Raw genomic sequence first — 25,166 nt, 5'->3', positions numbered from 1 at the left:
GGACGGAACCCGGAAATGATTAGTGGGGGGAGTAGACAGGCAGGGGCAGAGAGGTCCAGAAGTTTGATCGGTGAGGCGCCGTCGGAGCAGCCGCAGTCCGCCGCCTTTGTCCCCCCAATGGTGCGGCTATCCCGGTAAGAAGGGGCTTCATCTTCTCCCCCTGCTTTTTTTTTAAATTGCACCGCGTAACCCTGCATAGTCGGCCAGTTTGGGGGGGGGGGTTTACTCGAGCGCTGCCGTCTCGGGTGGGGTGCACAACAGCCCTGCGAGGGAGGCCTGCGCGATCTTTCTTTGCCCCCCACCCCAGCGACGTTCATTTTATCGGCGTCGTTTGCAAACCGCTCCCTGGCGGGATGGGCGTGGCGATCCCTCGAAAGAAGAGAGGGGCGCCTTGCAGAAAGGGAGACTGTCCCTGCGGCTGGAGGCTCTACCTCCTCAGGGCTCCTCCTTTTGCATTTTAAGGAGCGGAGGCTCAAAAGTGGGCCGGTCCCCGGGTGTCGAAAGCGCGGCTTGTTTCCCCGAAAATCAAGGGTGGATTTGGCGGCGAGGAATCCGCACCCTCTCTTCCCCCCCCCTCGAGTTCCGTGGAAGCGCCGCGGGGAGGATTCCCGAGCCGTCTCTCAAAAAGGTTTTGTAATCGAAGCGGGTTACTAACCTCTTACTCAGAGACTGACGAGGCCAGACTATTCCCCCCCCCCCCGCCTCCCTGTCTTGCGCGACGGGCCGGGGAAGAAAGGAATGTGAGATAGAGGAGAAAAAAAAGGCGAGGGGGAAACCCCGTGTCTTGCGGACCAGAGGGAAGACCTCTCCGAAAACAGAAAACAAATGGTATTCGAGAGAAACGAGCGGGAGAGGGAGGGAAAGCACGCCGGACCAGAGGGAAGACTGCGTCCGAGACGTCCGCTTCAAGCGCTTCGCTCTTTCTACGGGGGCTCCTTTCTCCCCCGGAGTTTCTTGCAGGGCAGCCGGCTAGCGTTGTTCTCGGCTCGTCCCTGCGGCTCCCTCCTCGACCCCGAAATGGGGCAACAAGGAAGAGGAAAGAAGGACGAAGCGAGCTCCGCTTTGGGGTCGGCGGGGATGGGTGGGAAATCCACCCAAGTGGGTGGGGGGGAGGCGTCCGAAACGTTTTGCAGAAAGCGCCCGTGATACCTTAAAAACTTGAGCTGCTTGTTTTCTGAGTGTTAGGGGGTGGATGATGGTCTCTGGAACCCTCCGAGGCTTTTTTGGGGGGAGGGTGAGCCTCCATAGCTGGAGTGTGTTGGGGAAAAGGTGGGGGGTATTTCAGTTCAAATCCCTAGTACAGGTCTGGGTGAGCAGGGGGCTGGACTAGATGACCTCCAAGATCCCTTCCCACTCCGTTAGTGTTACACCCGTTGACCCGGCGGAGAAATGCTCGGCGATTTTAACGTTTTAACGCTGCTGGGTGTGTCGGTCTCTCTCTCGGTTGCGAAGTTTGGAGGGGGGGGGCAGGATTAATCTCTCTCGATGACAAGGCTGGGTATTGCAAAATCGGAAAGGGGAGGATTATTTATTAAACGCGTTTGCTGCCAGTTCTCGATACTCCCCGATGCTTGGAGCCAGGATTAATGTCCTTATTCAATTGACCTGCTATCCATAAGTCCCTTTCTCCCCCACCCTCTCCTCTTTTTTTTCTTTTGGAAAAAGAAGACACAAAAATCACATTTCTTTTTTGCATCATCTGTCAAATTACTTCAAACCTTCTTGGGCCCCAAAATCCATCATTTTTTTTAGACTTTGCACCCCTATCCAACAATGGAGGATTTTCTCCCGCTTAAAGAACCGGTGTCCAATTTTGCCAAGCAACTGAGATCTCTTTTTTTAAAATTGAAAATTTTGCAAAAAAACCCAAACTTTTGCAAATGTTTACCTCCCTCCCCCTCCCCACCCAAACCTCCCCCCTCCCCAACTCCCCCCCCCCACTTCCCAGAACCAATACAGGGTATAAATCTTTAACAAAGATATTCTAAAATAAACTTAGTATCATCTTTCATTTGTGCTTTAACTCCTCTTTGCTAGGCTAACTCTAAACAGATTATATCATTCCTTGTTTCTTCAGTCATAAACTATCTGGAATTTCTTAGTCCCGTATTTATTTTGAGTATAGTCAATCCATCTTCTCCACCCCAGTTTATATCTCTCGTTTGAGCGATCCTCGAGATATGCTGATATTTTAGCCATCTCTGCTACGTTTGTTACTTTTAATGTCCATTCTTGAATAGTAGGCAAATCTTCCTTCTTCCAGTATTGCGCCACCAACAGTCTTGCTGCCGTTATTAAATGCAAAATCAAGTTAGTTTCTATAACTGTACAATCAGTAATTATGCCTAACAAGAATAACTCAGGGGTAAACTTTTATCCTTTTTTTAAAGAACATTTTGCATAATCCACCATATTTTTATCCAAAATGCTTTTTACCTTTTTACAAGTCCACCATATATGATAGTATGTTTTATACTTTCGATCCATATTCATTTTATAACCAATGATATATGATAGTATGTAGCATCAGCACAATCACATCTCCAGCATTTAAGGTTGTAAATTCGGATACATAGAGGCCAGTTTTTTAGGATCTAACAAGCCACTGAGATCTTAATTCGTTTCCTTGGACGTCCTGGGGGATTTTTCTCAACCCAAATTCTGTTTAAACTTTTCTGTTTAAGAAGAGGGGAAAAAAACCTGTCTCCCACTGTCCTATCCACCCCCCTCCTTCTCCAGCTGCCTCTTTTTTTTAAAAAAAGTGACAAATGCAGCCCCCAAATCGGATAGCGGGGAGCCTTCCCCATCTCCCATCCCTTTTGGGGGCAGGCGGGGCGATCATCCCTCCCCTTAAGAAGGAGGGCTCTGCATTTCTCCAATTTCATCCCTTTTTTAAAAAAACCGGAGTGGAGGAGGAAAAAAAAAAGGAACTACATCATCCTCTTTTTTGGCAGGTCAGTTTTTCTTTTTTAAGTTTTGCTTTCCTTTCCCCCCACCCCCCTTAAGAAAAAAGAGGAGCTTTAAAGCCTTAAAAAGTTAAATAAATCTCTCTTTTTCTCCCCCCCCTTCCCCTTTTTCCTCCGGGTAGTTGGCATGAATTTCTGCGGGGCTGGGCTTTTTCACTTTGGAATTGGCTTGTCGCTCCATCTATCCCCCTTCCTTGTATTTTTAGGTTGGAGACCCCCACCACCATTCCTTAAAATGCTGAGGGGGGGTTCCCTGTGGCTGAGGGCCCCCCCTTTTTTATTCCTGCAGTCCTGGAAAGGGGGGGGGGGAAGTGCCACGTTTCCCTTGGCTGCCGAAGCGAGAATCCGAAGCGAAGGAAATGCAATTCTACTCCTTTGCAAGCGGGTAATTTTTTGGGGGGGAGGGGGAGTGAGCTAAAAAGGTTGGGGAGGGGGAGTTCTCATCTTTTGGGTCTCCATCCCCCCAAATTGTGGCTTTTGTCGTTCTCCCGCTCCGAAGCCCACCCAAAAAGGGACAAGGGAAGTGTGTACGAAAAAGCAACTTTTTTTTCCTCCTCTTTTGGGAGGAAAACTGCCCGTCCGTCCTTCGGGGAAGCTGTCAGATAGACTGTGCCCACGTTGGGAAGCTCTTCAGAAAGAGTTTGGGCTTCGGGTTGAAATCTTCCCTTTGGGGAAGTGTGTGGGGGTCCTTGATCTCTGCAACAGAAGTGGGATTTGGACGCTTCTTTTGAGCCGCTGATGGTTTTCGTTCAGGATCTGTGGGAGAAAATGAAGTTGGAGTGTGAGCATCTTGGGCTGGTTAACAAGAATCCCCCCCCCCATATATATGTATAATTATAGAAAATCAGGATAATCCCACCCACCTCCCCAAAAATAGTTGCCATTCCCTCTTGGTTTGATAAAAGATTCCCCAGCATCCCCTTCCTCATTTCCAAGCCCACCCATCCCATAATCGCAGAGGCTTGGAAGTGCCTTTCCTTGCTCAGCGGGGCTTCGGAGATAGACTGACTTGGTACATGGAGGTTCTCCGTGGTTCTCTGGCAGTGAACAGTCCCGCCGTGTCTAATCGGTCTCCCTTGGAAGGAAGACCTGGCCGGGGAATTCTAGGATAGGAAGCCCACCTCCTCCTTAAAGCATTGCTGGCTGGGGAATTGTAGGAAGGAAGGAGAGAGAGAGAGAAAGAAAAAGGAGAGAGAGAGAGAGAGAAATTCTTGGAGTTGAAGACTTGAAGCATGCTGGCTGAGGAATGGAAGGAAGGAAAGTAAAAGGAAGGAAGAGAGAGAGAGAAATTCTGGGAAGGAAGGAAGGACGGATTGATTCTGGGAGTCGAAGCCCACCCCCCTCTTAAAGCATGCTGGTTGGGGAATTATGGAAGGAAGGAGAAAGAATGAAAGAAAAAGGAGAGAAAGAAAGAAATTCTGGGAATTGAAGTCTTAAAGCATGCTGGCTGAGGAATGGATGGATGGAAGGAAGGAAGGAAGGAAGGAAGGAAGGAAAAAGAGAAAAATTCTGGGAGTCGAAGCCCACCCCTCTTAAAGCATGCTAGCTGAGGAATTCTGGGAAGGAAGGAAGGAGATAGAAAAGAAAGAAATAGAGAGAGAGAAAAAGAGAGAGAGATTCTGGGAGTCGAAGCCCACCCCTCTTAAAGATGATGGCTGAGGAATTTTGGGAACGAAGGAAGGAGAGATATAGAGAGAGATTCTAGGAGTCAAAGCCCACCCCTCTTAAAACATGCTAGCTAAGGAATTCTGAGAAGGAAGGAAGGAGAAAGAAAAGAAAGAGAGATTGAGATTCTGGGAGTCAAAGCCCACCCCTCTTAAAACATGCTGGCTGAGGAATTCTGAGAAGGAAGGAAGGAGAAAGAAAAGAAAAGAAAGAGAGAGAGGGAAGAGAGAGTCGAAGCCCACCCCTCTTAAAGATGATGGGCTGAGGAATTCTGGGAACGAAGGAAGAAGAGATATAGAGAGAGATTCTAGGAGTCAAAGCCCACCCCTCTTAAAACATGCTAGCTAAGGAATTCTGAGAAGGAAGGAAGGAGAAAGAAAAGAGAGATTGAGATTCTGGGAGTCGAAGCCCACCCCTCAACCCACCAAGTCTGAGAACAAAACGAGATAAAGGCACGAACGAAGGCATCGTCTTCCTGCCTCCCCCCTCCCCTCAAAATCTCCAGCCCCTTCCCCCTCCCCTCGGAGCCCCCTCCTTAATTCCTTCTTTGTCACCAAAATGCAGGTTTGGCTCCCGCGACGAAACAACTCTCCGGTGTCCGGAATGGAGTATACGGTAAGGGTGGGCACCTCCGTCTCCCCGCTTAAACGGTGCTGGGCTGCTCAGCTGCTCTTCCTCCGCCTCCTCTGACCGGTTCCAACATGGCTGCTGGACTTCCAACTCCCAGAATCCCCCTCCGCCACGCACACCGCTGGAAGGGGAGGAATTCTGGGAGTTGAAGTCCCCGCGGCTTAAAAGTTGGGTGAGCTTCGCTCTCTAAAGCGGTGACGGCATTAAAACGGGGGTGATGGTTTCGGCTTCCTATCCCGGCCTTCCCCCCCCTCTCCCGCCACCCCAAGAACGCAGTTGATCGTAGTTTATTTCCTGGAAACAAACCAGGGTTTAGGCACACGAAACCTAACGAAAGAAGTTTGATGAAAGACTCAATTTTTTCCCTATAAACCTCCACGGGTTTTTTTTTCCGTAACGGGGGCTCAAACTTTCACCGGCTGTGGTTTGTACGAGTCAGGAAGCTTGGGATACAGCCAGCCGCGTGGGCCGTTAAAAAAAAGGGGGGGACACTTTGTAAAGCAGGAAATAGAAGTTAAAAAGAAAACCGCCCAGGAATTCATCCAGATATAACTCTCGGTCACCGTATAATTATCACACCGGCTAGCTGGGAACGTCGGCAAATATTTTTTGTTCCCTGCGGGGAGAATCTGTCGGCTGTTTTTAAGTGCTTATTCGGCAGGGGGACCTGATCGCACCTTGTTGCCCTGTTGAAAGTGACCGAGGAGGGGTCGGAGGCAGGGAAAGGATGGGTGGGTTTCATGAGGACTAGCGCCCTGCAGCCACAGATTTGGCGGGTTCCAGAGCCAATAAACTGGGGTGGTGGAAATAGACGGCGCGAGAGACAGAATGAAGAGAGATGTGTGAAATAGATCTCGAAAGTGGCCTTTGGAGACAAGCATGCCGGTTAGGGGGGATTCTGGGAGTGGAAGACCACCCCTCTTAAAGCAGGCTGACTGGGGGATTCTGGGAGTTGAAGACCACCCCTCTTAAAGCATGCAAACTGGGGGATTCTGGGAGTGGAAGACCACCCCTCTTAAAGCAGGCTGACTGGGGGATTCTGGGAGTGGAAGCCCACCCCTCTTAAAGCAGGCTGACTGGGGGATTCTGGGAGTGGAAGCCCACCCCTCTTAAAGCAGGCTGACTGGGGGATTCTGGGAATTGAAACCCACCCCTCTTAAAGCATGCAAACTGGGGGATTCTGGGAATTGAAGCCCACCCCTATTGAAGCAGTCCAGCTGGGGGATTTTCCCGATAAAAGGGCATTGCACTGAAGAAATGTTTTAAAAACTTGGAAAACTGGGGTTATATATATTAAAAAAAAGCCCATCTAGAAAGTTTGCATTCACGCTTCCTTTCAAGGCAGCCTCTTCCCGCAACCCCTCTTCCAATGGCGCTGGACTCCGGCGCTGCTGGGAATGAGGGGCTACATAGTCCCGACCTCTCTGGGCGTAGGGGGGGGGGGTGTTGCTGCAATTTGAGGCCGGATCCCTGGACGAAAAATTCAAAACCTTTGGCCATAGGAGCTTGTAGTAACTGCACCCTGACCTTCCCCAGTTTTACAAGGAAGTGGAGAGATGGAGTAGGGGTCTCCTGTGGGGGGGGCGGGTGATTTCCTGCCCTCCCTTCCCAACCCCTCCCCGGGTCCTTGAGCGAGGTCATCCGAGCATCCGGTGGTAAGGCTGGGAGCCAAACGGCCCTCTCGTCCCACTCCTTCCTCTGTTCTGCATGTTATTTTTTTCCCCGTCTTTCAGCTGTGTCCAGGTGGGTGTTTCCGCTGACCCCCCCCCTCCCCAGAGGAAGGAACCAACAAGGGGGGGAGGGGGCTTCGCCACAGCCCACCCACGGCCGGACATGGACTGTCCAGGAAATGGCCTTGGCTGCCCACCAAAATTAGTTGGTTCAGAAGGGAAAAACAACAACAGAATAACAGAGTTGGATGGGACCTCGGAGGTCTTCTAGTCTCACCCGCTGTTCAAGGCCGGGATCTTGAAATCTACCCCTCTTAAAGCAGGCTGGCTGGGGAATTCTGGGAATTGAAGCCCACTCCTCTTAAATCATGCAAACTGGGGGATTCTGGGAGTCGAAGCCCATCCCTCTTAAATCATGCAAACTGGGGGATTCTGGGAGTGGAAGCCCACCCCTCTTAAATCATGCAAACTGGGGGATTCTGGGAATGGAAGCCCACCGCTCTTAAATCATGCAAACTGGGGGATTCTGGGAATTGAAGCCCATCCCTCTTAAATCATGCAAACTGGGGGATTCTGGGAATGGAAGCCCACCCCTCTTAAATCATGCAAACTGGGGGATTCTGGGAATTGAAACCCACCCGTCCTAAATCATGCAAACTGGGGGATTCTGGGAGTGGAAGCCCACCCCTCTTAAATCATGCAAACTGGGGGATTCTGGGAGTCGAAGCCCACCCCTCTTAAATCATGCAAACTGGGGGATTCTGGGAATTGAAGCCCACTCCTCTTAAATCATGCAAACGGGGGGATTCTGGGAGTCGAAGCCCACCCCTCTTAAAGCATGCAAACTGGGGGATTCTGGGAGTTGAAGCCCACCCCTCTTAAATCATGCAAACGGGGGGATTCTGGGAGTCGAAGCCCACCCCTCTTAAAATTTTCAAGGTGGAGAACCCCTGAATGAAAGGATTCAGCGTCTCTTGTGTAATATTGTCTTGGAGGAGGGCAGGATCTGATGTTTCGAGGGGATTTGCAATCCCAACTTCGGAAAATGTGTGGTGGTCCCTTTCTTGCAAAGTTTGTCTGCCCTGCAGCCCTTGGCGGGGGGGGAAGTCACACATTGCAGCCCCCTCCGAGGGTGGGCTGGGGGCTTGGTCGGACGGCGGTTTTGGTGGGCAGCCGGATTTCAGCTCCGTCTTTTGCTTCGTTGCCAGCTTTGTGCCCCCTTTCTCCTCCTCCTCCTCCTCCTCCACCCCAAATGTGGTTTGCAGTCTCTTTTTTTTCGTTCTTCCTGCGCGGCTGATGCGAAAAACAGACTTTGTGTTTAAGCCAACAAAACTGTTAAGGAAACCGCAGCTTAGCCGGCTGCGTCGATGGATCTTTGCAATAACAACGACAACAATAGCACAAAAACCTTGCAAGGGCTGCCCAAAGGTAGATATTGTACCGGTAGTCCTGGACTTACAACCGTTCGGCCTTACGACGGCACTTAAAGATGGTGGCAGCATCCCTATGATCAAAATTCAGGTGCTCCCCTTTCCTTCCTTCCTTCCTTCCTTCCTTCCTTCCTTCCTTCCTTCCTTCCTTCCTTCCTTCCTTCCTTTTTCCCTACTATGATCTTCCTTTCCTTCCTTCATTCCTTCCTTCCTTTTTCCCTACTATGATCTTCCTTTCCTTCCTTCCTTCCTTCCTTCCTTCCTTCCTTCCTTCCTTCCTTCCTTCCTTCCTTTTTCCCTACTATGATCTTCCTTTCCTTCCTTCCTCCCTCCCCTCCTTCATCTCCTCCTTATGTCTGTTTATATATCATCTATCCTCTTTCGGTTCTTTCTTTTTTCTTTCATTCCTTTCTTTTTGCTTCCCCCTTCCTTTTCCTCCCTCCCTCCCCTTGCTCATTCCTTCCTATGTCTGTCTGTCTATATATCATCCATCTGTCCTCTTTCTCTCTCTTCCTCTTTCCGCCCCTCTCTCTTTATCTTTCTTTCATTCTTCCTTCTTTCATTCTTTCCTTTATGTTCTCCTTCCTCACTTTCCTTTCTCTCTTTTTATCTGTTTCTCTCTCTCCTCCCCTCCCTGTCTCCTCCCTTCTTCTTTTCTTCGTCCTTTCTTCCTTCCCTTCCTTCCTCTCTTTTCTTTCTCTTTTTTTATCTGTTTTCTCCTTCCCTCTCTATCTTCTTCCTTCTTTTCTTCATCCTTCCTTCCCTTCTCTCTTTTCTTTCTCTCTTTATTTGTTTTTCTCCTTCCCTCTCTATCTCCTTCCCTCCTTCTTTTCTTCATCCTTCCTTTCATTCTCTCTTTTCTTTCTCTCTTTATTTGTTTTTCTCCTTCCCTCTCTATCTCCTTCCTTCTTTTCTTCGTCTTCTCTTCTCTCTTTTCTTTCTCTCTTTATTTGTTTTTCTCCTTCCCTCTCTATCTCCTTCTTTTCTTCATCCCTCCTTTCCTTCCTTTCTCTCTTTTCTCTCTCTTTTTATCTGTTTTTCTCCTTCCCTCTCTATCTCCTTCCTTCCTTCCTTCTTGAGCAGGGGATTGGACTAGAAGAGCCCCAAATTCCCTTCCAACTCTGTTATTCCTTCCTCTTTCTTCCTTCCTTCCTTCCTTCCTCCCTCCCTCCCTCCCTCCCTCCCTCCCTCCCACAGCCTTCTCTCTTCCCGGAGAGCAACTGTGCCTGTCCTACCTCGCAAGGCCGTTGCGCGCCTCCCTTGATTTGCAAGGGAATCGAGACCCAGAAGTGGATAAAGATTGTCCCGACTTAACGGATTTCTGGATGGCCAAAGCATTCCGTGACTCTGTCCTCAGTCACGCTCCCCCTCGTGCAAAACCCCTTTTGGGCCAGCCCTACATTGTCGCTCTGTTCCCCCCCCTTCCCCACCCCACCCCAACTGTCACCCTGACCCATGCCCTGTCCCCCCCCCCCACAACCGCCTTGGGCAAACCAAGCGGCCTCTCCCACCCACCCACCCCCTCCTTCCTGGCGCATCCCCCCTCCTCCTCCTCCTCCTACCTCCCGCTGCGTCCGTCCATCCCTCCCCCCCCTCTTCCTCAGCTGGTGTGAGTCAGCAGCCTGCCCTTCCCCTCCGAAGCAGCCAGTGACCAGGCCTGGAAGGTGGGGGGGGGAGGGAGAGGGGGGGGGCTTGGCCTCTTGCCTCTGCCCTTCCCTTTCTCCTTCCCCGCCTTTCCTGGCTGGAGAGGGATTTTTTCCTCTCCGAGCAAAGCTGGATCAGGAATTGCAAGAGAAGGGATTCTCCCCCCCTCTCATCCCCCCCCCACTTATCCAAAGGGGGCTCCAGACGTCTCAACCCCCCCTAAACGGACACCCCATCCTTCCTGGGCTTTTAAAGGGCCGAGTCGCCCCTCCCCAAGCAGCTGGGCACGACCATCCTCAAATTGTCGCCGTCTGTGGATGGCAGCTGGCTTGCCCGGCTTTTAGAGGGCTTCCCGCTGCGGCCAAGCCCCCCCCCATTTTGCGTCGGCTGGAGAAATGGCTGTTTGATGCCCCCCACCCCTTACACGCCTTGGCACAGATAACCAACCCGGTGCCTGCCATCCAGAGGTCGTAAAGACGGAGCTTTTGCACAGAACGAAGAGGATGAGGACTCCCCCGGTGTTGGAAGGATAGCCGAGGCGGGCCGAAGTTCAACAGGCGGCAGCCGAGACGGGCCGAAGTTCTACAGGTGGTGCCGGAGCTTGGAGAGGGAAGAGCCTCCGGGGAACTTCTAAAAACAGCCCCCTAGTGGGGGGGAAACGCCAGCGACACGGCCAAGGCCTCACCCTCTTCGTCTCGGAGGCTGCGCTAAGGCAGGCAGGAGTTCAACAGGCGGCGGTGCATCCGGAGGGGAAGGGCCGGGCATGTCTTAAAACAGCCCTTTGGGGCTGTATCATCGGCGACGGACTAGAAACTTCTTCCTCTCGGCGGCTGCACACAGGCGGAGGTTCAACAGGTGGAGCTGCAGCTGGAGGGGAAGGGCCAGGAACTTCTAAAACAGCCCTCTGGGGTGGGATGGGGAGGCTGTAGCATCAGCAACGGAGCACAAACCTGGCCCTCGTTTTTTTGCCTGGGAGCAGCCGAGGCAGGCGGAAGTTCACCAGGCGCTGCTGCAGCCGGAGGAAACGGGCCAGGAACTTCTCAAACAGCCCCACGGAGGGCGCCGTTACATCAGCAACAGACCAAAAAACTCGGCCTTCTCTGGGGCCGTGCGGGGTCACCGGTCACCTGGCGGGACGATTCCTGTTGAGTCAACAGGACGGCTTGCCTGATTTGGAGGGGGGTGTTGTGATTTGGCAGCAAAGGGGGGCCAAGCAGGAGTCGGCGGAGGCCCCCCCTGTTTCCGGCATGCCAGCAGGGACTTACCGAGACGCCTCGTCGGGATCAAGTCGGACTTTGGGGGGATCCTGACCATCCCCATCGCGGTCGCCTCTCTCTCGCTCTCTCCCCTTCGCTGCTTTGTAGCCCCCTCAAAATGGATCTTCTCCCAAAAAGCAAATACACCCACTTGCAGGATGAATCGCTGGACGAAGGGAGCCCCGTGGCCGAGGAGGGCCCGTCTCCTGACCCTTCCTCCTCCCTCGGGGTTGCCCCGTCGCTGACCGGCTCGACCGGCTCGGGGTCTTCGTCCTCCCTCAGCCCCATGCTGCCTGCGGGGGATCACCCCGAATCGGAGAGCAGCCCCACCACGCTGTGTTCCTTCTTCCCCAAAATGGCTAACCTGAAACTCTCCAATCCCGCCTTTTTGCTGAACCTCCGGTCTTTTCCCGTGAGCCGGGAGTCCCCGAAGACTCTCCGTGCGCCGCGGCCTTGCCGGACTCAACGGGGGTTGTCGGTCTCTATTCCCAGGATATGAACAAATTGAGTTGCGGGAAGAAAATGCGGGTCGAAGGCGGTCAGCTGGGTGGCGAGGAGTGGACGCGGCACGGGAGTTTTGTCAACAAGCCCAGCCGGGGTTGGCTGCACCGGGACGACAAGGTGATGGGTTCCGGAGTCTCCTACCTGGTCCGGGTGAGTGAGGAGGCTGGTGGTTGTGTGAGGCTTGCACACTTGGGGGGGGGACGGGACAGGATGGGACAAGGGAGCGGGGAAGGGGCGGGGAGTACTTGCAACCTTGTTCAGGAAGGTTGGTGTTTTCCCGTCAGGTCGTTCTCGCTTTAACGACTGCAACTGAGCCCGTTGCTAAGCGAGACATTTGTTAAGGGAGTTTTTGCTCCCGTTTTACGACCTTTTTCACCGCAGTTGCTTTTTTTTTTTTAAAGGGAATCCCTGCGGTTGTTCAATTAGTAACAGGGTGGTTAAATGAATAAAACTCGGAATATAAATGATTAGAAATCGAATAAAAGGGCGGGGCACGCACGATTTCCTTCGCGTTTCTTATCCCTGCTCTCCTTCTCGCCCCGCAGTACATGGGTTGTGTGGAAGTGCTGCAGTCCATGCGGGCCCTCGATTTCAGCACGAGGACTCAAGTTACCAGGTGAGCAGGCTAGCAATACTGAAGGTGGGAGTGGGGAGGGGGGGAGAAAGAGCCCCCTCCCCCCAATGCTTTGGGACATGATAACGATTTCTGCCATTCAGTTCCTGCATGTAGTTTCTGAATTCATTTCTGCTCCAATTTATATGCAAATTATCTATCTATCTATCTATCTATCTATCTATCTGTCTTGTCTTGTCTTGTCTTGTCTTGTCTTGTCTTGTCTTGTCTTGTCTTGTCTTGTCTTGTCTTGTCTTGTCTTGTCTTGTCTTGTCTTGTCTTGTCCTGTCCTGTCCTGTCCTGTCCTGTCCTGTCCTGTCCTGTCTGTCTGTCTATTTATCTATCCTATCCATCTATCCTATCATATCCTATCCTATCCTATCCTATCCTATCCTATCCCATCCATCCATCCATCCATCCAGCCAGCCAGCCAGCCAGCCAGCCAGCCAGCCAGCCAGCCAGCCATCCCTCCCTCCCTCCCTCCCTCCCTCCCTCCCTCCCTCCCTCCCTCCCTATCTATCTATCTATCTATCTATCTATCTATCTATCTATCTATATGTATTTATATCTATATCTATCACTATATCTTATCTATCAATCTCTATTTATCACTATCCTATCTATTTATCTATCTATCTATGTATTTATCTATATTTATCTATATCTACCACTATCTTATCTATCTATCTATCTATCTATCTATCTATCTATCTATCTATCTATCATCTATCTATCATCTATCTAATCTTATCTATCTATCTATCCATCTATCCTATCCTATCCCATCCATCCATCCATCCATCCATCCATCCATCCATCCATCCATCCATCTATCTATCTATCTATCTATCTATCTATCTATCTATCTATCTATCATCTATCTATCATCTATCTAATCTATCTCTTATCTAATCTATCTATCATCTATCTATCTATCTTCTATCTATCTATCTTCTGTCTGTCTGTCTGTCTGTCCGTCCGTCCGTCCGTCCATCTATCTCTGTTTCCCCCCCTCTGCAGTCCAGTCCATTAATGGACAGGAAGCAGCTGGAGGGGGCTGGAGAAGCTGCATGGAGCTACGTCTCCCCCCCCCCCATCCCGATTAATTTACTAATGACAGGAAGCATTGATCCAGCATCATCAAATATTTAAGGGGGTCTCGCTCTCTCGATTTCCCCTCCCCGCTTCCTTCTCTCTCTCTCTCCAGGGGTGGGAGGGGGATACGTGGGTTCCCCCTCCTCAAAAAAGTGGGTTTCTCACCCGATTCACGCCAAAGCTCAGGACTTTATGGTCCCCCCCCCCCCCCAGCTGCATTTCTCGGCCTTGAAGAAGAGTGGACTTCATCTCCCAGAATTCCCTGGGGTGGGTGGGGGGAGAGTTGGATTCTGGGAGTTGAAGTCCGTGTGGTTCTAGAGGTTTATGTGTCTCTGGGCTTGCTGAGACCCCAGGGGGACCCCCACACGCAATTGACACACACACACACCCCAAGCAGAAAGGCTACGGGAATTGCTCTGCTTTTGCTGCGTGTTTCGTGTGTTTTGACATGCTCTAATGCCTCCCATCCTTCCTCTTCCTCCCCTGCAGGGAGGCGATCGGCCTGGTTTGTGACGCTGTGCCCAGCAACAAGGGAGCCGTGCGCAGGAGGAAGGTAAGGCGAGATGCGGGAAGCCATTCCTCTGGAAAGGGATGGGGTTTCCTGCTTGGGCAGGGGGCTGGACTAGAAGACCTCCAAGGCCCCTTCCAACTCCGTTATCCTATGTTCCGAGCAGGGGGTCAGACTAGAAGGCCTCCAAGGTCCCTTCCAACTCTGTTATCCTATATTCCGGGCAGGGGGTCAGACTAGAAGGCCTCAAAGGTCCCTTCAAACTCTGTTATTCTATATTCTGAGCAGGGGGTCAGACTAGAAGGCCTCAAAGGTCTCTTCAAACTCCATTATCCTATATTCCGAGCGGGGTCAGACTAGAAGGCCTCAGAGGCCCCTTCCACCTCTCTTATTCTGTATTATGGGCAGGGGGTCTTGCCTCCTTTAACGCCCCATCCTCCTCCTTTCTCAAACTCCAAAAGCAGGAAGCGGCCCCTCCTTCATCCCTCGGAAACATTGGGGTGGGTGGGAGTGGAGAAGCCCCCCGCCCCCCCTCCCCCCCCCCCCGAGCCACCAGGAAGGAAATGGATGGATGCGGTTAAATAGGAGATCTATAACTGCGAACCCCTGGCTGAGAAATCAATCAGAGGCGTCAATCAACATTTTTGGAGTCCCGCAGAGCCGATCGATAGACTAGCGCAATTCTCACTAATGGATGCTGTTGGAAAAATGGGGAGGGGGCTCATTCTCTCCCCCCCCCCCAATTGTGTGTTATTGGCAGTTTCTTCTTCCTTGGGATTTCTTAGCATCAGCGAAAGTGGTCATACGTCGAGGACCCCCCCCCCCCTGTAACAAGCCGGGCCTGAATTTATTCATAATTTATTCACAAATGTCCCGCTTACCGACCTAAATTTGGGATCCGCATTGCAGTTGTAAGACGAGGACACACACACACACAACCGAAACATGCCAGCTTCCGAGTTTATTGTTCATAATTTGTTTCAGGAACATCCCACTTAGCAGCCTCAATTGGGGTTGCTCCGTCACGGTCGTAAGTCGAGGACTTGCCTGAATTCTGGTTTTCTTTTCTCTCTCTCTTCGGCAGCCTGGTGGCCGGGCACTGAACTCCATCTTGGGCAAGACGAACCTAAAGTTTGCCGCTATGCCCATCACGTTGACCATCTCAACCAGCAGCCTGAACCTCATGGCGTCCGACTGTAAACAGGTGAGGTTCCCTCTTCCGCCTTTTGTCCGTCCGCCTCCTCCAGTGGGCTTCGTTTAACCAAGGTCTTGTTTTGCGACATGCGTCGCGCGACGCAGAGGGAAGAACCTCCTCTCCAGGCTCCGAATCGTTTAGGTCTTCAAGCCAAGGTTTTTTTTCCCCTCTCGAAATCCAGTGGGGTTTTGCACAAGAGAGGATAATAATCAAGAATGATAAAAAGATCGATTAACAGAGTTGGAAGGTACCTTGGAGGTCATCTAGTCCAACCCCATTGGGAGTTCCTTCGTTGTTGTTTTTTTCTCTCTCTCTTGAAGTCCACTGGCGTTTGGCACAAGAGATGATGAAGAATAATAAAAGATAAATTAACAGATTAACAGAGTTGGAAGGGACCTCGGAGGCCATCTAGTCCGCCCAGAATGCAGGATAACAGAGCTGGAAGGGACCTTGGAGGCCATCTAGTCCAGCCTCCGCCCAGAATGCAGGATAACCGAGTTGGAAGGGACCTTGGAGGTCATCTAGTCCAGCCCTCCGCCCAGAATGCAGATAACCGAGTTGGAAGGGACCTTGGAGGTCATCTAGTCCAGCCCTCTGCATAGAATGCAGGATAACCGAGCTGGAAGGGACCTCGGAGGTCATCTAGTCCAACCCCTTGCCCAGAATGCATGACAACTAGAGTTTCAAGGGACCTCAGAAATTTCTGTCGCTAAGCAAGACAGTGGTTAAGTGTTCGGTTGGTCCTTGACTTCCAATCGCAATCGGGCCCCAGATTTCCTGCCACAGTCCTTAAGTGAATCACTGCGGTCGTTAAGTGAGTCCCATGGTCGCTAAGCCAATCCGGCTTCCCCCTTGCTCTTGCTCATCAGAAGGTCGCAAAAGCAGAACCCCGGGGACGCTGCTGCCGTCATAAAATACAAGTCAGTGCCCGAGCGTCTGGATTTGGATCCGGTGATCGCGGGGGGGGGCTACAATGGTCGTAAGTGTGGGGAAAACGTTCCAGAGCCCCTTTTTTTCAGGGCCATCGCAACTTTGAATGATCATTAAGCGAATGGTTATAAACCGAGGACTGTCTGTCTTGTGTTTTCTTTCTTCTGATTCAAACTAGTCGACATCCGTTCTCAATTTTATCTCCTTTCGATTTATAGATCATCGCCAATCACCATATGCAATCGATCTCATTCGCTTCTGGAGGGGATCCGGTGAGTATCGTGATATTTCCCCCACCCCCCAAAGTCTTATCCCCCACCCCCCAAATCCTACACTTGATCCCGCCGTTATTTGAAGCGAGCATAAAATAACGAAGGATTTTGGGCGCTCCCTCAGGTCAAAGGATTCCACCGGTGTTTCCCCTGGTGTGAGGATCCCGGTGGATTAAAATTGATCTCCTGCCAGCTTGTTTTTCCCTCCCTCCGTCCTCTCTGTCAAGGCCCCGGTGTATTTCTGGTCATCCCCTTTGTCATCCTCTTTTAACGACGCCATAATCCTTGTGGGGTGGAATCCGGGCAACTGAATGAAGCTAGAAAAATGTTTCATGGCCAGTTGCCTTCCCTGTCGCCAGAGGGGAGTTTTTTGTTCGGCAGATATATTCTCATTCTGCCCAGAGAGGAAAGAATCTGCCTCTACCGAGGATCGAACTCCTGCTCCAGCCTCCTGGTTGTGAGGCTACTACACCACCCTGATCGTCCTCTTTGTATTAGGTGCAAAAACAAATAACGTTTCCGTATTAATTAAGATTAATTGGGGATGAAGGAACGGAAGTTCGGCCTTCAAATTGCAGATTAATCTGGGGTTTATTCTTCATCGGCAGGCAGTCCTCGATTTACGACCGGAATGGAAACCTAAAATTTCTCGTGCTAAGCGGAGAGCGTCGTGAAAGTGACTTTTGCCCTGTTTTGCGACCTCTCTTAAGTTGTTAAGGAAATCAGGGCAGTTGTTAAATGGGTCACACGGTTGTTAAGTGAATCTGGCTCGTCAGACAGTCGTTAAAGTGGGTCATGTGACACACACACACTCCCAGGACATAAATCCAAGTTAGTTTGAATGTCTGAATTTTGATCACGGGGCTACGGCAACGGTCATAAGGGTGAATCACGGTCGTTAGTCACATTTTTCAGGGCTGTTGTAGCCACGAACGGTCGCTAAATGAATGGTCATAAACCCAAGGACTCCCTGTTGTTGATTTTCACAGCGATAGTAATCTGGGTATTATTTTTTGTACAACTGTGTGCAATTTTTTTTAATCCTTTCCCTAAATTCAACTTATTTTGCATTTTTTTCGCCCTAGGATACGGCGGAATACGTCGCTTACGTTGCCAAAGACCCCGTCAATCACCGAGGTAGGTTTTTTTCCCGGCATCTTGGCTTGGATCTTCCAATCCTGGCTTGATCCTGGCTTCTTTTCCTGCAGCCTGTTTAATCGTTAATCAATTCGGCTTGGAAACACGATGGCCTTACCGGTTCACGTAGCGACCGCTCGAAATGACAACGGCGCCGAATAAAAGGAACCCAGGGCCGCTGTTCACACTTAGCGACCGTTGTCACCTCTCCCGCGGACAACGGGATCCGAATTGGGAACGGGCTCACGTTTATGCCGGTTGTGGTGTTTCTCCTTTTGCGACCTTCCGGCAAGCAACGTCAATGGGGGAAATCCGGATTTCTCTTTTAACAACCGTGTTTCTATCGGAACACCTGCAGCGATTCGCTTAACGACGGATCGCAAGGAAGGTCGTAAAACAGGGCAAAGTTTACTTGAACAATTTTCAGGCTCCATTGTCGTAAAGCCGAGGATTGCCTGTAGGATGTGACGGGGTTATTTCCCCCCCCTCCGTAGGCACCTGATGTTCAAAGAATCCGTAATAATAATGATCAATAATCAATAATCGATCAATCAAGGCCACCACCCCCCCTTTTTCTTTGGGGGTCTCTTTGCAGCTTGCCACATCCTGGAGTGCCCCGAAGGTTTGTCTCAAGATGTCATCAGTACCATCGGACAAGCATTCGAATTGCGCTTCAAGCAATACCTTAAGAATCCTCCTAAACTCGTCACGCCCCACGACAGGTAGGGCACAAGCAGGATTTGAACCCGCTGCCCGGGGCGGAGAGGGGGGGGAGGTTTGTGTGTGAAGGTGCTCCTCGACTTACCACAGTTTTAGTGTCCGTCCGAAATCGCAACGGCACCAATGTTCCCTCTAATTTTTTTTCAGTGTGAGCGGAAAAGCATAGTGTTTGAGCGGCACATTTTCATGCCTGAGCACCTGAATTTTTTTCACAGATGTCACCTAAGACAACAACGAAATCAGTATTATTTGAAACTCAAAGTTATGTTTATTCAAGGTACCCGCTTAATTAAAAGTGTTATATAATATCAGTATCACTTAACAACGGTCCTGCTTAGCAACCAAAATGTTGGCTCAGGAACTCTGGCATTGAAGCGTGCAAGTCTTAAAGCTGTCAAGTTACAAGACCCTTGCACCCCTAACCCTTTAGGGAAAAAAACCCCAGGGGTCTTCAAACCTGACAGCTTTAAGACTTGTGGACTTCAACTCCCAGAATTCCTCCTCCAGTCATGTTGGCTCAGAAACTCTGGCATTGAAGCACGCAAGTGTTAAAGCTGTCAAGTTACAAGATCCACCAGGTTCGGGTCATGAAGAAGAGAGAAAAGAGCGCTGTTTCCCTTGTTGTCTTCCGGGGGCCCTGGAGGGAGGGAGGGCTCCTAGGGAGAAGTTGCCCACAACCTGGCAACGGTAGTGCTCAAACGTCCTGGTTACCCCGGTTGTGTGAATGCAGCCACCGTGATGCCTTCCTCGCTAATTTTGCTTGCGAGGCTACTGATCGTTTCCATCTTCGCCCCATAGAGCTTTGGGGGAAGATCTGAAGGGGATCGCTGCGTGTTTGGGCAGCGACAGGCTCGGACCCCGCTCCCTTTCCGCCAAGGGCCCCAGCAAGACTCACGAGGGACTCGCGCCCTTTTCCCGGGGTGCTTCTCACCCCCGCAGTCCCAAAGGACAAAGGACACGAAGGCGGTGCTCCTGGAGCAAAAGCGGCGCCGGGCAAAACGAACATTTGCACCTGCAACGGATGGTACCTTCGCTCCGCCAATGATAGCGCCCAGTCTTCACCCTCGCCCTGCCCCTTCGACCCCTATCCCGCCCCCTCCGAGCTAAGCGGAAATTCTCCTCCAGCCCACAGATTGCGGTTTGTAAAACTGTAATAGGTTTTTTTCGGGTAATAAAAGGCGCAAGGAAGGGTGGAAACTGGGAAGCCGCAGCTGTTTGTTTATCTTCAGAGCTGGAGGCAGGGAGAAAGACCCAAACATGGACCCTGGCTATCTCTCCTCCCACCTCCCCGCCCCGCAAGAGAGGCATCAGCGCCGCCCCGAGGAACAGGAGGGGTTGCGGCCGGCACAAACTACCGTCAGTCGCTCCATGCTCTGCTCATCAAAACAAGTCTGGGGAGGTCCTTTGCAGGCCGCCAGTTCTAGCCACCTGCAAAGGACTTCCCCACGTTTGCTTTGGTAGAAAATCTCTGCGCGGGAGTTAGAAACTTCTGCGCGGGGATTTCTTTCCATGTGCGCGGCCGCGCACGCGCGCACCTTAGAGGGAACAGTGAACGGCACTGGAAAAAAATGAACTTAGGGCTGTTTTTTTTCCCCACACTTACAACTGTCGGATTACGACCCGTGGTCACGTAATCAGATGCTTGGCAACTCGTATTTACGACCCCGGGATGTCGCGCCATCCCCTTTTACGACCGTCGGATGAGCCCAAGTCAACAGGGTGGGGGGTGGGGGAGCCAGATTTGCTGAACAACCTTAAAAACTGAGGTGATTCACTTAACAACTTCGGCAAGGAAGGATGTGAGGCAAAATTCACGCAACGTGTCCCGCTTAGCCACATACATTTCGGGTTCCATGCTGGTCGTAAGTCGAGAACTGCCTATATTGACTTGATAACTGTGGTAAGACAGGTCTTGGGCGTCTCGCTTAGTAACATATGTTTTGGGTTATGTTGTCGTAAGTCGAGGATTACCTATATTCACTTAATAATTGGCAAGACAGGTCTCGGGCAAAATTCACTTAACTGTCTCATTTAGCAACATATGTTTTGGGTTCCGTTGTGTTCGTAAGTTGAGGACTTCCATTGGGGTCATAAGTCAAGGACTAAATTTTGGGCTCCGTTGTTGTAAGTTGAGGAATAAAGTTATTATTCACTTAATAATTGTGGTAAGACAGGTCCTGGGCAAAGTTCACTGAGGTGTTTCACTTAACGTTAATTTTGGGGGTTCTGTTTTGGTCGTAAGACAAGGGCCACCATCTGTGTTCCTGATATCGTTCTCTCACCACTCCTGACTAGGATGGCCGGGTTCGACGGCTCCGCTTGGGACGAAGAGGAAGAGCCGCCGCCTCCGGACCACCAATATTACAACGATTTTCCGGGAAAGGAACCTCCTATAGGAGGGGTCGTTGACCTGCGTTTGCGGGAAGGGGCTGCAGCGGCTCAGACCCCCAACAATTTGGGGGCCACCTTGGTAAGTTCCCCTCACTGACAATTATGCACGATGCAGACGTATATATGCATATATACAGTATATATATATCTGCTGAACAAAACTCCTCATTGGCAACAAGAAAGGCATCTGGCCAGGAAACATTCAGCTCCATTCAGTTGCTCATCGTTAAAAGACGATGATTGCAGGAATATTAAGCTGCGGGAAAACGGGACTTAAAATATTCATTTGAACCTTCAATTAAACCTCCTTCCTTCCCATAGCCCGTCGGACAGATGGTTGCTGGGGACTACGAGTCCAAGAAGCCACATTCAGTCACACAAGGTAGGTGACACAGCAATGAATTTGGGTGCCTTTAAGTTAAATCTCGCCTGGGGGGATTCTGGGAGGTTTTCAGAGGCGGTTTTCACAAGCTGGCGCTTTGTAATTGTGGGGAGGGGGTTTCTTATCCCATCTTGTTTCCTCCCACCCCCCCTTCCAGGCAGGGATCGGGGCCCTCCTGGCCGCACCGAATTCGTGGTGGACCCATCCTACGTGAATGTGCAAAATTTGGAAAAATTGCAGCCGGGCAGCCAGAACGCGACCTCCAACGGGAGCGTCCAGAGAGATCTCTTTGACATGAGTGAGTAGCGCAAGAGGGCGTGGGAAGGGCCTGGGAAGTTCCTGTAACAGGTATTCCTCGACTTCCGTCCGTTCATTTAATGACCGAAGTTGTAATAGCACTATTTCCCAAGGCCAGAGAAGGAAGAATGGAAAGTGGAAACTGACCAAGGAGAGATTCAACCTAGAAATAAGGAGGAATTTTCTGACAGGGAGAACAATCGACCCACGGAACGGAAGTTGCCTTTGGAAGTTTCGGGGGTTGGGCTAGATGACCTCAGAGGTCCCTTCCAACTCTTGTTATTCTATATTCAATGGGACTCTGTTCATCTGTTAAATCTGGGCCAAAGCTTTCAAGAAGAGACTGGACAGCCCTCTGTCAGAAATGGTGTTAGGGTCTCCTGCTTGGCCGGAGGGGGGGGGGAAGGGGTGTTGGACTAGATGACCTTATGAGGTCCCCTCCAACTCTGCTATTTAGGACCATTTCCCACACTTAACAACTTTTGCAGCATCCCCATGCTCACGCGGTTGACATTCAGGCAACTGACTCGCAGTTATGACGGTTGCAATATCCCGCGAACCACTTTTCTAACGAGCCAAGAACCAGATTCGCTTAATAACCACGTCGCTAACTTAACGGCGGTGGTTTCCCCTTAACAATGTTGGCAGGAAAGCTCATACGGTGGGAGAAGAGAAAGGAAGAAATAAATAGAAATATACAGAGGGGAAAAAAGGAGGGAAGAAAGGAAGAAAGAGTGGAAGAAAACAAAAAAAGGAAGAAAAGGGAAGAAAGGAAAAAAGGGAGGAGGGAAAAGGAAAGGAAAGGAAGGAAGGAAGGAAGGAAGGAAGGAAGGAAGGAAGGAAGGAAGGAAGGAAGGAAGGAAGGGGAGAGGGGAGAGAAACCTCCCTCTGTTTTGGTCGTAAGTTGAGAACAACCTATAATAGATGACTCCTAATGGCGGATTTCGTCCCCAGAGCCTTTTGAGGATGCCTTGCGGGGGGGCCCGCCACCCCCTACTCCTCCCTCCCACCCACCAGCTACCATGGAGGAGCAGCTCCGGCGGGAAGCCTGGTATCACGGACAGATGAGCCGCAAAGAATCGGAGAAGCTCTTGCAAGCCAATGGAGATTTCCTGGTGCGAGAAAGCACCACCACACCGGGACAGTATGTGCTGACCGGACTTCAGGGCGGGCAACCCAAACACCTTCTTCTCGTCGATCCGGAGGGAGTGGTAGGTGTGGCTCGGGTTGGGGGGGCGATATTATACTGTTTTTGGGGGGAAGGATGTGTTGTTGCCTGCCAGCGGGAGCCGATTTGGAGAGTAAGGAGGGTTGGGGAGGAACCTGGGCCAGTCCTGGAGTCTGGGGAAGGCTCGGAGGAGGGCTCTGTGTCGGAGGCAGAGAGGGGGCCAAGGCCGTCCGACAGTTATCAGCTGCCTTCGGAGTCAGACATCAGTGAGGCAGAAGAACAGCTGGAGCCTGTTCCCAGTGTGCACATACACAGAGTTGCCAGAGGAAGGGAAGAGCTAAAGAACAGGGGTCGACTTGGGAGGAAGGCCACAGGTGGACGGTGAATGGCCCCTCCCAGAGGCAATAAAAGAGGAGCGACAGGGAAGTGGAGTTTGCAGGAGACCATTAGTTCGCTTAATTGGTTCGTGACTTTCCGAGCCTCCTAGCCAAGTTTTGCAGAGATCAGCCTGGCAGCTCTCCAAGCCAGATAAGGTCTGTGACTATAAATCCTCCCTTGAAAGACTTTGCTGGATGGGAATGAGCAGAATTCACCGTCAATTAATAAAAGGGGGTTTTGCCAGGACAAGGCGTTGGCTTCCTGCTCTTGGGAAGCCTCGGTCTGAACGTTTAGTGACCATTCGAAGTGACAACAGCGCTGGAGACTGCTTTTCACACTTAACAACCGTCACAGCCTTCCCAGGGTCATGTGATCAAAATTCAGACTCCGGGCAACTGACTCATGTTTATGACAGTCGAGTTTCCAGGGGGTCGCGTGACTGATTCCCTTTAGCCAGCGGTTGTCTCGCTTAGCGGCAGAAACTTGGGGCTCGATTGCAGAAGCAATTCAAGGGTGATCTGATTTGTTCCCATCCCAGGTTCGGACGAAGGATCACCGCTTCGAAAGCGTGAGCCACCTAATCAGCCACCATATGGACAATCGGTTGCCCATCATCTCGGCCGGCAGCGAGCTGTGCCTACAGCAGCCCGTCGAGCGGAGAGCATGAGCACGACAACCGGAGTGGCATCACTACAAACGACGCCCTTCCAGCGGGAGATTCCTCCGCGTCTCTTTTTTCTCCCCGATGGACTCGTCCGACAGCTGCTCGAATCGGCTGTCGCCTCTGCCAAAGCATTTTTTTCTGGGGTCGAAGGGGACTCGGATGAGCACCAAAACCCATCGTGCCCTCCCAGACCACCTCTCTCTACGTCTTGCCAGCTTTTCCTGGTTGGAGCCAAGCGCCGTCTCGCCACGTTTCTAGTCCTCGGTGAGAACGGTCTCGCTTCGGTTTTGTTGACGGTTCTAGAGGAAATCCTTCTTGCCTTGGACAACTTTTGTCTCCTCTGCTAACTGTTAACGGTATTGATGGGGGGGGAGATCTTGCGTGTGCCACACACACGCAGTGCCTCGTTGTGTCTTCTGCCAGGTGCGACTGATGCCAAAGTCCCCGCGAAGGATTTTCTTTCCGGGGAGATTATTGCTTAAAAGCACAAAAAAAAAGGGAAAGAAAAGGGCAACTTGTTTGGGTCTGGAAGGCAGAATCCTCTCTCTTCGCTGCCCACCGACCCAGCTCACGCATTTTTATATATGTTCTGTGTGTGCCTTGAACCTTTTTCAGGTCAGATTTTATGCAAGATTCCTCTGGAAGGTCTCACAGAGCTGCCTGGGGTTTGGGGAAAAGGTTGTAGGATGGAGAAAGTCGTTTCTCATTCGCCTCCTTCTGATCCGTCACAGCTGCCCCATAATTTATCCCCTTCTTTTTTTCCCCCACCCGCAAAAGCACCCCTCTCAGGGTTAAGGAACGTTTTCCCTGAATTTTGGGATAGTTTCCAAGAAGACAGCCCCAAAACTGAAGGGAGGTTCCCCCACAAAAAGGATGAAAAGGGGGGGAAAATGGGTTTGTCTTCCAGCACTGAAGCTGGTTTCCTTCCCAGTTTCTGTACATAAGTTTGATAAGTTGGTGTTGCATGTATGTTGCTATAATCTGAGGCCAATGTGTAGCTTTACTCTCTTATCACTGTGCCTGTCCCCGCTACTCTGTGGGACACCTGCCCTCTCGCCCCCAAGCCCACCTCAGCCCCTCCTCTCCACGTCCTTTATACACACTTTGTATCGGTTTGATTTTCTCCTGATTATACCAAAGGAAATCAAATAGTTATTATTAAAGGTTGGTATTTCTTTAGCGTGTGGCTCCTGGGTGCCTTTTTTTCTCTCTCTTTGGGGAGGGAGAAAGAGAAGGAAGGGAAGAAAGAAAAGGAAGAGGGAAGAGATAGGAAAGAGGAGAAAAAGATTGAAAGAAGGAACAGAAAGAGAGACGGAAGGAAAAGGAAAAGGAGGGAAGGAATAAATGAAGGGAGGTGGATACAAGGAAGAAAGGAGAAATGAGAGGTAGAAGGAAGGGAAAAGCAAAGGAGAAAATGAAGAAGAAAGATAAAGAAAGGAAGGGAATGAGAAAGAAGTAAAAAAGGAAGAATGGTGGGAGGAAAGGAAGAAATAAATAGAAATATACAGAGAAAAAGAAAAAGGAGGGAAGAAAGGAAGAAAAAGTGGAAGAAAACAAAAAAAGGAAGAAAAGGGAAGAAAGGAAAAAAGGGAGGAGGAAAAAGGAAAGGAAGGAAGGAAGGAAGAAAAAAGGAAGGAAGGAAAGAAGGAAG

At 50.8% G+C, this 25,166-nt stretch overlaps 1 protein-coding gene across 3 annotated transcripts; it reads left to right on the top strand.

The window, feature by feature from the left end:
* The first annotated feature begins 9 nt into the window (after window positions 1–9).
* Window positions 10–24,695, top strand: SHC1 (SHC adaptor protein 1). Of its 3 annotated transcripts, XM_087705107.1 has the most exons (14): window positions 10–134; window positions 5,196–5,246; window positions 11,754–11,915; window positions 12,311–12,381; window positions 13,963–14,026; window positions 15,066–15,185; window positions 16,325–16,378; window positions 17,464–17,515; window positions 18,111–18,237; window positions 20,531–20,705; window positions 20,948–21,008; window positions 21,166–21,306; window positions 22,260–22,516; window positions 23,390–24,695. In XM_087705107.1, the coding sequence occupies exons 2-14, from the start codon at window positions 5,235–5,237 to the stop codon at window positions 23,516–23,518; spliced, it is 1,425 nt and encodes a 474-aa protein (XP_087561233.1). In that variant the 5' UTR covers window positions 10–134; window positions 5,196–5,234; the 3' UTR covers window positions 23,519–24,695. The 3 variants fall into 3 exon arrangements, with proteins under 3 accessions (XP_087561233.1, XP_087561234.1, XP_087561232.1); XM_087705108.1 differs by lacking the exon at window positions 5,196–5,246 and having other exon boundaries at window positions 17–134; XM_087705106.1 differs by lacking the exons at window positions 10–134; window positions 5,196–5,246 and having other exon boundaries at window positions 11,737–11,915.
* Window positions 24,696–25,166: the final 471 nt, after the last annotated feature.

Source organism: Thamnophis sirtalis, unplaced genomic scaffold (assembly GCF_051295495.1).
Source record: "Thamnophis sirtalis isolate CommonGarterSnake01/CBP01778 unplaced genomic scaffold, rThaSir2_p1.2 scaffold_2, whole genome shotgun sequence".
Taxonomy (NCBI): domain Eukaryota; kingdom Metazoa; phylum Chordata; class Lepidosauria; order Squamata; family Natricidae; genus Thamnophis; species Thamnophis sirtalis.
The sequence above is the reverse complement of the archived record's forward strand: the minus strand, read 5'-3'. Positions and strand labels throughout refer to the sequence as shown.